General features: G+C 51.3%; 1 protein-coding gene across 1 annotated transcript in view; it reads right to left on the reverse strand.

The window, feature by feature from the left end:
• Positions 1-11,750, reverse strand: part of IL22RA1 (interleukin 22 receptor subunit alpha 1) — a 27,189-nt gene that overhangs the window by 4,560 nt on the left and 10,879 nt on the right. The window contains exons 4-5 of the mRNA XM_006159380.3: positions 10,889-11,064; positions 2,381-2,519 (exon numbers count right to left, since the gene is read on the reverse strand). Coding sequence (XP_006159442.1) covers positions 2,381-2,519; positions 10,889-11,064 — 315 coding nt within the window. The remainder of the gene's footprint in view (positions 1-2,380; positions 2,520-10,888; positions 11,065-11,750) is intronic.

Raw genomic sequence — 11,750 nt, forward strand, 5'->3', positions numbered from 1 at the left:
CCTACACGATGGCGCCTCGTGTCCTTATTTGTAAAATTAGGAGGTGGCAAGATGACTGTGGAACCCTTCTGAACACTGAGGCGCTGGGATGGTGCTCTGTGCATGTCCCTGACAGCCGAGGCAGACAAGTGGGGGTTCTGGGCCCTGGGGGCGTGGTGGTCTCGGGATAAGGGTCGAGGTCAGGCTATACTGTCCCAGAAGGAAGACGGATGAGTGTGAAGTTGAGGGCCAGATGCGGACAGTGATGCCAAGGGTGATTGGAACCCCTTGAGTTCAGGCGAACCGAACCAGCAGTGTGGTCCTGGGCAAGCTGCTCACCCTCTCTGCACCAGAGCTTCCGGTCTGTAAAACTAAAGCATTTACCACCGGGCTCGGCAATGTGATAGCACCAAGCAAGCGGTAGAGATGTATTCTGGGTTTTTAAAGGTGGTCTCACCAGGGTGCAGTCCTCCTGCGTCAGCTTCCCCAAGTCACCGGAACTGCAGGTACACACCATGGTCAGGCTTTAGGTTAAGCCAGGAATTGAACCTGGGCCTCCCATGGGGCCCCAGCCTACACAGCAAAGTACCTTAGCTGCGTGGACTAGCACACACGGACCAATAATCCTTATTTATTTACTTTTTAGGTTTTGCCACAGGGCACGTGTGCTTTCCAGAGGAACAGAAAGAGAGAGGGAGGGGAGTGAGAAACCACCCTTGGGGGCTGTGACCATGCCAGTCCCCTTTCCTCTTCTCCTCTCGGGATTTCGGGCACGCATGCACAAGCGCCTGGAGTGGTCTTCAAGCTACCAGGACTGGGACTCAAACCATGGAGTTGGCCTTGTGGGATCCAGCGCCTTAACCTCCCCACCACCTGCTGGTCCCAACATACGTTCTTAAGGACAGCTGCCTTCTCGTGTATGAGAGCCAGGAGCAGTGGCCACCAAGAAGTGTCACGCACTCCAAGGCAGCTGTGGCCCTGGAAAGAAAGGCCCGCCCACCACGAGTGAGCGCGGGCTGGCAGTGGCGAGTGGGGCTGCTCGCTGTGGGAAAGAGGGTGCAGTGGGGCGACCACGGGGTGGGTCTGCTTGCTAGGCCCGGGGAGAGGGCCTCACCAAGCTCCCTGCCAGGTGCCCACCAAGCTGGTTTCTCTTTCTAGTTTCCCCCCCGCCACGCCTCGTTCTCGCCTCTCTAGTGGCCCTTGTCCTGAGAAGGGTTGTGGGACTGCAAGCAGCCGTGCCAGCCGTGCCAGCCGTCCCACCAGCCACATCTTCCCCTCAAGCTGACCCTCTGGGGCCCGAGGGGCAAACAGCCTCCTGTGGGCTCCTGGGAACCGGTGAATTGAGCTTCTGGACAACGCCGAGGACTTGAACCAATTCCCCTGGGGTCCAGCCTCTGTTCGTTGCTGTCCCCACTTGTCAGATGAGAGCTGGTGTCACCCTGTGCCTCCTCGTCCCCTCTGTGGCTTCTGCATTTCCATTGTGCCGGCTCTCAGATTAAGCTCTGGTCGGATGTGGCCGGGCTGCGACAGAACCACCCCTGACATCCCTGAGTGCCACCACCGGTCTAGCACTCTGCGAAAATAAACACTAGTAAAAATACCATGATGCCTCTGAGGAGTCGGGTTTCAACACGCTGGAGGGAGTGCGCAGGAGACACCACCTCACGGGGAGGTGACTCAGCACGGTTCCTGCAGTGGCATGGCGGTGAGAACACGGCCTCCAGCCTCCGGGGTGAGAGACCAGCCCTGCCGCCCCCTCCTCGCCTGTGTGGCCTTGGGCAAGTTACTCAACCACTCTGAGCCTGCGTCCTTCTCTGTGAAATGAGGAGGAGGGTCGCCTGCCTCACAGACCATGGCCAGGGCTGCGCTTCGTCACCCGTCACCGGTCACCCGTCACCCCTATGTGGCTGCGGACACCATTACCATTACGGTTAGACTTTGGACGAAACGAGGGACCTCTTATCTTCTCTGCACCCCTCTCCCTGCAGGCTCCCCCCCGGATATCGCACCAGGTGAGTGTGCTTTTCCAGGTACACAGAGCTCATCAGAGGGGAAATCCCGGCGCCGGCTGGAGGTGGGGAGGAAACGGCTTTGATAACCACCGCTAACTCCGCTATGGACACACAACGGCTGGCCTTCACACACGGGTAACCTCCCTGTGCTTTCGAGAGCAATGCCAACCCTCGCCTTGGTCGCAGGAAGACTTGAACTTGTGGGCCCAGCAAATGGCGTGGCTGCTGGGGCGCTGGACTCCCGCATGACCAACCACGGTTTCAAGTCCCAGACCTGGCTCTTGCTTTCTCACTTTCCCTCCCTGTCTCTGGCGAATTAAAAATAATAATAATAATAAAAACTAAAAAAGAGAGAGAGAGACTTGAAAGTCGGCCGCAGCTGGACTTACCCGGCAGCGTCCTCACTCGGCACACGTAGGGGGCGCTCTCCTTGGACCAGGTTGGAACGAAGATCACGATGGTCCCAAGGAACTCCGTGTCAGGGGTCAGGCCCAAGAACTCGTATTCCCTCTGCTTCCCGCTGAGGTGCTGAATTGGAGAGAGACCCGAGTGACCCCTCTGGCCCGGCAAGGGCCTCCTGGTTCCTCAGCTCAGTGAGATGCCCCCGCCAGCTGCCCGGACCAGAGGCTCCCCACCCTCACCCCTCCACCTTCCTCTGCATCCCCAAGCCCATCGGTGACCAAGCCCGGCCCAGCTTTCACTCAGGACAGTGTCTGGCAGGAGACACGCAGTCAGTAAATGCCGGCTGGTGCTCCTGTCACCACCCCCAAAGGTCCACCAAACACCAAAACCCGCCCATAGCCAGCTCTCCTGCCTTCTTCATTGTCTCTGCCTTAACTGGGCCGCGGGCTGTTTCCAGGGCCTCTGGCAGAAGCTTTCCTCGTGGACTCATGCTTCTGGGTTAGCCCCGTCCACCTCTATATTCTTCCCGGGGCCACAGTGCTCCTTCTACAAGATGCTAATGGTCGGCCAGGTGATGAGCTTAGGGTGGCTGGATCCCACGTGGCGGACTACATAAGCTGAGTCCCAGACATGGCAGCCTGGAAACATGCGGGGCATGTGTGCATGTGTGCCCAGAATCCCGACAGGAAGATGGAGGAGAAGGGACTGTGGTGTGGCCATTCCTCTCTGTGGAGAACTCTCTCTCTCTTTCTCTGTCTCCAGCAAGCACACATGCCAAAGCTAAAGAAGAAAAAAGAAAAAGAATAAAGAAAAAGAAAAAAGGAAAAACGGGGGCCGACAGATGGCGTGGTGGTGAAGGCGCTGGACTCCCATGGTCCACTGTGGTTTGGCTGGCCCAGACCTGGTGACTTGAAAATCATGCTGGGTATGTGTGTGTACGTGCCCTGAATCCCAGGAGGAGAATGGAGGGAAGGGATTGTAGTGGCTATCCCCCTGGGGGGGCAATTTCTCACTTTCCCCCTCTGTCTCTCTCCAGTGGGTGCAGTCTATGCACCCCCTATGGGGGGGGGACAGAAAGAAAAACACGATACAATTACAGTGCTCTTTTGTTCAAAATCCTCTGATGGCCTGGCCCCTATCACAGGATAAAATTCCGCCTCCCTGTCCAGACTCCTGTCTCTCTGGAGCCCACTGGGCTCTCGAGTCTGGCAGTGCTGACAGTTGTCACTCTGTCACCCAGATCACTCAAACAAGCCCTCTGTCCCTTTGCCTCTGTGGCTTTTCTTCTGAGACTGCTTTTTGCTTCTCATCCCCCGTGTGTCTCTGACCTCACGGACCTGCGCTCTTCTCCCTTGGCTGTGCGCGCCGTCTTTCTGGTTTTCCTCCTGCCTTGCTGTTGCTTGTCCCTGGTTTTAGCCCCTCAGTGTTCTGTGAGATTTGCTGTTTCTCCTTCTCTCTCACAGACGCCGTGGCCAGGTAGTGGTCCTGCCTGTACCCACAGCTCCCGCGATCGCCCGTGTGTAGGTAACTCCCAAATCTACCTCAGAGAGAGCTGGAGCGTTTCTGGCTGAAACTGCCCCTCCCTGCTAGCCAGCACTTAGTGGGCAACTTGACCTCGACCTGTGCAAAAATGCTGCCCTCCTCCCGCCGGGTCTTGCAACCTGCACCTGCTTCTGACGCCCTAATTCTCCTGGTAACGTCATTGTTTCCAATCTCAAGGCACAACCCTTAAAGCCATTTTGACTAATCATATCTCATAGCCTTTGTATCTAACTGCCCTTAAATGGTCCATGGATTTTCCCTTAAAGGGTCAGGTCTGTGTTCCTGGAAGTTCAAAAGCCGAGGATTTGACTCCGACTCCCCCCACCTTTTTTTTTTTTAAAGGTTTTTGCCATAGGGTGTGTGCACTCACTGGAGAAAGAGAGGGAAAGTGAGAAACCACCCTCCATTCTCCTCTCAGAATCCTGGGCACGCACGCACATGCAGCTGGCATTATTTTTCAAGCCAGTGGGTCCAGGACTAAAACCACGGCCATCCACATGGGAATCCAGTGCTTTAACCACCATGCCACCTGCAGGCCCCCTGCGTCCCTTTTCTAGGCACATAGATGTTAATTTTTAGGGTAATTTGTCCATACGCGTGTGGGGAGAGTGTGAAAGAGGGCAGGAAAGTGTGCATAGGTGGATTTCCCAACGTGCTGTTTTGTGGAACTCGCACATGTCAAACATCTGTGCTACAGCTCCAGGGGGCCTGCCGCGGCCCCACGACTCCTCCCTTCCCGAGTTTTACACCGCCTTCTCCCTGATCCAGGTCCTCACTACTTCCGTTTCATGTCATCCCAGTAATCCCCTGATTTCCTGCCCACATCTCGCTCCCATTTCCACATTTGATCTTTCTTCATTTCAATTCTAGTAATTTTTGGCTTTTTTGGAACCAATTCTCCCAAAGTGAACAGCTGTAAGTTTTGACCAAAATGAAGAATAACTCCCTAAGGGCATTGGAGAGTAAACAGAAGCAGGCAGATATTAGAGAGGGGGGGAAAGGGGGTGGCATTGGGTGAATTTCCCCCTTTTTATGTCTTTTAGACTGAAGACCACGGTCTACACCTGCGGGGTGGTTAAAACCTTGAGAGAAACCTTGCCCTTAACCAGATGACAGATGCTCTTTAGAGAAATATAACAGAATCCAGAGTCGCTTCAATATAGCATTTGTAATGTGTAGGATGCATTTCAAAATCGATAGACATACAGAGAAAGAGAAAATGCAGCCCAGAATTAGGAGACAATCAATAGTGACTGAGCCCGAGATGACCGAAATGTTGGAATGAGCAGATAATGATTTTAAACAGCAGTCTAACTATGTGCAAGGAAGCGAATGAAAATATGCTCACAAGGAATGAAAGAATAGGAAATTTCAGTGTAATACAAAAAACTATTAAAATAGGAAACTTCAGAACTGAAACATACAATGCCTGAAATAAATAGTCCCTGAATGATCTTAACAACAGACTGGAAATGACACGAGAGGTAGAGAACTTGAAGGTAGGTCAATAGGGTAGAGAGTATTAGTAACGATGATCGCACAACTTTGTGAGTATTCTGTTGCATTGTCAGAAAAGTCACGGTGCATTTTTTTCATAGAAAAAATACATCATGTGGGGCTGGCAGGTGGCTTGGTGATTAAGGGTGCTAGGCTCCCATATGGCCGACTGTGGTTCGATTCCCGAACCCGGTGGCTTTCTCTCTCTCTCTCTCTCTCTCCCCGGGCAAATTAAAATCGACTCCCCCCACCTTTTTTTTTTTTTAAAGGTTTTTGCCATAGGGTGTGTGCACTCACTGGAGAAAGAGAGGGAAAGTGAGAAACCACCCTCCATTCTCCTCTCAGAATCCTGGGCACGCACGCACATGCAGCTGGCATTATTTTTCAAGCCAGTGGGTCCAGGACTAAAACCACGGCCATCCACATGGGAATCCAGTGCTTTAACCACCATGCCACCTGCAGGCCCCCTGCGTCCCTTTTCTAGGCACATAGATGTTAATTTTTAGGGTAATTTGTCCATACGCGTGTGGGGAGAGTGTGAAAGAGGGCAGGAAAGTGTGCATAGGTGGATTTCCCAACGTGCTGTTTTGTGGAACTCGCACATGTCAAACATCTGTGCTACAGCTCCAGGGGGCCTGCCGCGGCCCCACGACTCCTCCCTTCCCGAGTTTTACACCGCCTTCTCCCTGATCCAGGTCCTCACTACTTCCGTTTCATGTCATCCCAGTAATCCCCTGATTTCCTGCCCACATCTCGCTCCCATTTCCACATTTGATCTTTCTTCATTTCAATTCTAGTAATTTTTGGCTTTTTTGGAACCAATTCTCCCAAAGTGAACAGCTGTAAGTTTTGACCAAAATGAAGAATAACTCCCTAAGGGCATTGGAGAGTAAACAGAAGCAGGCAGATATTAGAGAGGGGGGGAAAGGGGGTGGCATTGGGTGAATTTCCCCCTTTTTATGTCTTTTAGACTGAAGACCACGGTCTACACCTGCGGGGTGGTTAAAACCTTGAGAGAAACCTTGCCCTTAACCAGATGACAGATGCTCTTTAGAGAAATATAACAGAATCCAGAGTCGCTTCAATATAGCATTTGTAATGTGTAGGATGCATTTCAAAATCGATAGACATACAGAGAAAGAGAAAATGCAGCCCAGAATTAGGAGACAATCAATAGTGACTGAGCCCGAGATGACCGAAATGTTGGAATGAGCAGATAATGATTTTAAACAGCAGTCTAACTATGTGCAAGGAAGCGAATGAAAATATGCTCACAAGGAATGAAAGAATAGGAAATTTCAGTGTAATACAAAAAACTATTAAAATAGGAAACTTCAGAACTGAAACATACAATGCCTGAAATAAATAGTCCCTGAATGATCTTAACAACAGACTGGAAATGACACGAGAGGTAGAGAACTTGAAGGTAGGTCAATAGGGTAGAGAGTATTAGTAACGATGATCGCACAACTTTGTGAGTATTCTGTTGCATTGTCAGAAAAGTCACGGTGCATTTTTTTCATAGAAAAAATACATCATGTGGGGCTGGCAGGTGGCTTGGTGATTAAGGGTGCTAGGCTCCCATATGGCCGACTGTGGTTCGATTCCCGAACCCGGTGGCTTTCTCTCTCTCTCTCTCTCTCCCCGGGCAAATTAAAATAATAAATAAATAAATAAAGTTAAATAAAATAATTCTTTAAAATAAAAAGAAAAAATACATCATGACTTTTCTGACAACCCAATAAAAACCTTTGAATTACTTGTGAGAGCGTTTGTTTTATTCATAATGGACAGTGCATGTAAGAGAAAGGGAGCGGAGAAGAGAGGAGCCCCTCACAGGGTCTCGTCCCACCACAGCTCTATTCCTCAGCACTCGAGCTTCTCAGGTCCTGGGCGCCCATGCACACACCTGCCCAGCATGTTTTCAAGTCAACCCTGGGCTCAGAACTGTGATGTGGCTCCCAGCTCTGCAGCTCTGTTACCCCAGTTCTGCCCAGCCCACGAGGGTGGACCTTGAACTGTATCCTTTAAAAGAGTGAAATTTATGGTATGTGAATTATCTCAATTAAAAAAAGATAAAGACTGTCAGAAGGTTGTCTACAAAAGGTACATTTTAAATAGAAAGACATAGGTTGAAAATAAAGGGAAGGGAACCAGCAGTTAGCATAATGGCTATGTTGTTGAACTCCCATGTAGTCGACCGCAGTTTGAGTCCCGGACCCCATGGCTTAAACTCACGCCATGCACGTGTGCGTGCGTGCCCAAGATCCCAAGAGGAGAATGGAGGAGAAGGGATTGTGGTGTGGCCATCCCCCCTGGGGGGTGATTTCTCACTTTCTCTCTCTCTGTTGGTCTTTCTGGTGAGTGCACGTGCCCTAAAGCAAAAACCTCTCCAAAAAGAAGAAAAGGGATGTAAGATGATATACCACACACAAACTGTAAGAGGGCTGGATGGTGGCACAGTATATTTCAACAGAGAGTATCACTAGATATAAAAGGGGACACTTTATAACGATAAGGGTCAAGTTATCAAGAAGATACTGCAATCATAAATGTATTTATCTTTTTTTTGAGAGAGAGATTTTTGCTATAGGGCGTGTGCGCTCACCAGAGAGACAGAGAGAGACAGAGAGACAGAAAGCGAGAAATTACCCCCCAGGGGGGATGACCATGCCACAGTCCCTTCTCCTCTATTCTCCTCTTGGGATCTTGAGCCTGCATACATATGCGCCCGGCGTGAGTTTAAGCCATCGGGTCTGGGACTCGAACCGCGGTTGACTACATGGGAGTCCAGCGATATAGCCATTACGCCATCTGCTGGTCCCCATAAATGTATATATCTAATAATAAAGCTTCAAAATGCATGAAGCAACAATGCCTAGAATTAAAGGGGAAGCCAGATAAGTCCACAATCATAATCGGAGAGTTTAATACTCCCAGCAGTTAAAAGAACAACAGGCCTGGGACTAGCCATGGTTTAATGGTTATGTCTCTGGACTCCTGTGTAGTTGACTGTGGTTTGAGCCCCAGACCCTGGTGACTTGAAACTCACACCAGGCACGTGTGTGTGCGTGCCTGAAATCCCAAGAGGAAGAGGGATTGTATCATGTCCATCTCCCCAGGGGGGAGAACGTGTGTGATTTCTCACTTTCAGTCTCACTGTCTCTCTAGCAAGCACACATGCCCTATAGCAAAAATCTCTCTTAAAACAACAACAACCACCAAAAACAACGGGCCTAGGGCCAGCAGGTAGCATGGAAGAGAAAGCAGCTGGATCCCACATGGCCAACTGTGCTTTGAATCGTGAACCTGGTGGCTTAAAATTCATGCCAGACATGTGTGCATACATGCCCCAAATCCCAAGAGACTGGAGGAGCAGGGACTGCCGTGTGGCCATCCCCTCTGAGGGTGCTTTCTCACTTTCCCTGCCTCTCTCTGTCTCCCTGGTGAGCACATGGGCCCTATAGGAAATTAAAGCAATAAAGAATAGGTCCCTTCTCCAAATCAAGTAAAACTTAAGAGATCTCTGTGACACCATCGGCCACCTTTACCTAATTGCTATTTGTAGAGCACTCCACCAAACAACTGCGGAACACACGTTCTTTTCAAGTACGGAAGGAATATTCGCCAAGACGGGCCATCTGCTGGGCCATAAAACAAACTTCAATAAATAAAAGGCTGACATCACACGGCGTCCATTCTCTGACTACAAACTCAGTAAATTACAGATCAATAACTATAACATGTTAAGAAAGCCTCAAATATTTACCCCAAATCGCTGTGATAAGGCCCGCTCTCGCTCAGTAAGCCCCGCCCACACCCCAGCTACTGAAATACATACGAACTATTCTAGCCTCAGCGCTGCACTTCACAGGGCTCCTCGGCATCCGGGTTCTCAAACCTCAGGGTGGGGAGGAAGCATGCAGGCTGCCCACTGAAATTCAGGTCCCAGGGAATGCAGCTGTAAACACTGGCTCGGCAGGTCGGGGGGAGCCTGAGAGCCTGCCTTCTGAGTGAGCACTGTGGGGAATTCTGATGTTGCTAGTCTTAGACGCTGGTTTTTTTGTTTGTTTGTTTGTTTGTGGTTTTTTGGTTTGTTTGTTTGTTTTTAAGAGGTTTTTGCTATAGGGCGCATGCGCTCACCAGACAGACAGAGAGAGACAGAGAGACAGAAAGCGACAAATCACCCCCCGGGGGGATGGCCACACCACATCACCCCCCAGGGGGTATGGCCACGCCACAATCCCTTCTTCTCCATTCTCCTCTCAGGATCTTGGGCACGCATGCACGCTCACGCGCCTGGTGTGAGTTTAAGCCAGCGGGTCCGGGACTCGAACCGCGGTCGACTACGTGGGAGTCCAGCGACATAGCCATTATGCTAACTGCTGGTCCCTGGGACGCTGTTTTGAGAAACAGCTTCGCAGTCTCTGTGCGCTGGCCAGTTTGTGTGCCTTTCTAAGACTCTCCTAGGTTTTTCTGCTGCTCTTTTTGACCAGGGTGGGCAGCTAGGCCAGTGGAGGCAGACAGAGGGCTCTGAAAGAATCGGATTGGAACCCTGTCTGTGCTATCACTTGCTCAACAGTAAAGTGACCGACTTTCTCTGAGTCGCTTTCTCATCTGGGAAACGGGAAGAGTAGCACGTGGCTCACGGGGCTGTGGTGAAGGGGACTCGGTATGGGCGTCGGACCTGGCATACTTCGGGAGCTGGCTTGGTCACCGGGAAGCTTCCTGCAAGTCTTCTAGAACTTGCTGCGCTGGTGATCTGCCCCACCCCCAACGCCCTCGGCTCCCTCTCCCTGCAGAGGCAGGCAGTTCGATTCTTGTTCTAACTCCCGCCCTCCCCCTAGGTTACAAGCTCTCTGAGTGCAGGTACCACGGAGTAGGGGAAAAACATTCATTCAGTGGCACATACCACAGGGAAAATGCCACATACTTTTTAAGTCTAAAAAGCAGTAATTTGTATGTTGCTGGGTCATTTATGCCCTTGGCTTTTTTTAAAAAAATATTTAATTATTTGTCCATTTATTTGTTGTAATTTTCAAGCTGCTGAGTTAGGCAACAAATAAAGTCTATCTTATGCCAAAAGAAAAAGGAAAGGAGCTTTTCTGTCCAAATTTTGAGAGAAATCGATGAGACAAATTGAAACTAGTCGGCTCTGCGGGCCTTGCCAGTGCCTTTGCATGCTGCCGTGTGTGTGGGCTGACACGGGTCAGAAGAGGCTGTGGGCCGCGACATTTGCCAGGCTTCCAGGAACGTCCCGAGGAACGCAATGTGGGAAACGCTCATTTCTGTAATACGTCTCCTTTCTATTAGGTTGCCGGGAACGTCATGACATATTTTTCTATGCAAAAATGTATATGCAAAAAATGACTTCCCGAGGACCCAGTACTTAAAACGCAGATGGCTAGAGAGAGGGGTTTCCCGGCAGGCAAGGGCCGGGGGAGACACACACTTGCCATTTGGTAGGTGTGGTTGACTTGGAGGTCCAGGCGGAAGAACAGGTCGGGGAAGATGTCCTCCAGGGTCAGCCGGTGGCCATCCTCTGCCAGGACAGGCGTGGGGGAAGGATGGATGATCATTTGAATGGATCTCACTTTGGGGATACAGGTCACGTCAGGTGGTTTGATGGTAGCTGGAAAAAGCAAAAGAGAAAAGAAGAATCAGAATTGGCTGGTGACGTCTGAGGCTGCCCCAGGCGATGCTTCCTGCCCCTCCCACCCCAACCTCAGCTCAGCCTCTGAGAGCATCAGTGGGAAACAGGAGAGGAGAGTGCTGCTGTGACAGCTGGTGTTGGGCTTAAAGCTGGCGGAGGCGCACCCGAGGGGGACCGGGAAGATCCTAAGGCCAGGGGTGCCGATCCCACGGCCAGGGCGCTGATCCCATGGCCAGGGGCGCTGATCCCAGGGCCAGGGCCCCTTGGCCCCTTTCTTGACACATTCCAGTCCTGCACCCCTGCCTTGAGTCTGCCCACACCCTTCCTAGTCTCTTCATAGCGACAGTTTGGGGATGTCATGACAGATGGTTCAACTACAAATCATAAATGGCACTTGGGGGGGAGCCAGCCGGTGGCATGGTGGTGAAGACCGCATGATGGATCCCACATGGCCCACCGCAGTTCGAGTTCCTGATCAGCAGCTTGGGAAAGACTTCAGAGGGGCCAGCAGGTGGTGTGGTGGTTAGGGCACTGGACTCCTGCATGGCCGGCCACAGTTTGAGTCCCAGGCCCAGAGGTTTGAAACTCATGCCAGGTGAGTGTGCGTGCCCAAAACCCCAAGAGGAGAATGGAGGGGAAAGGACTACGGCGCGGCCATCCCCTCT

This window comes from Tupaia chinensis, unplaced genomic scaffold (genome assembly GCF_000334495.1).
Source record: "Tupaia chinensis unplaced genomic scaffold, TupChi_1.0 Scaffold000628_1, whole genome shotgun sequence".
Classification (NCBI taxonomy): Eukaryota; Metazoa; Chordata; class Mammalia; order Scandentia; family Tupaiidae; genus Tupaia; species Tupaia belangeri.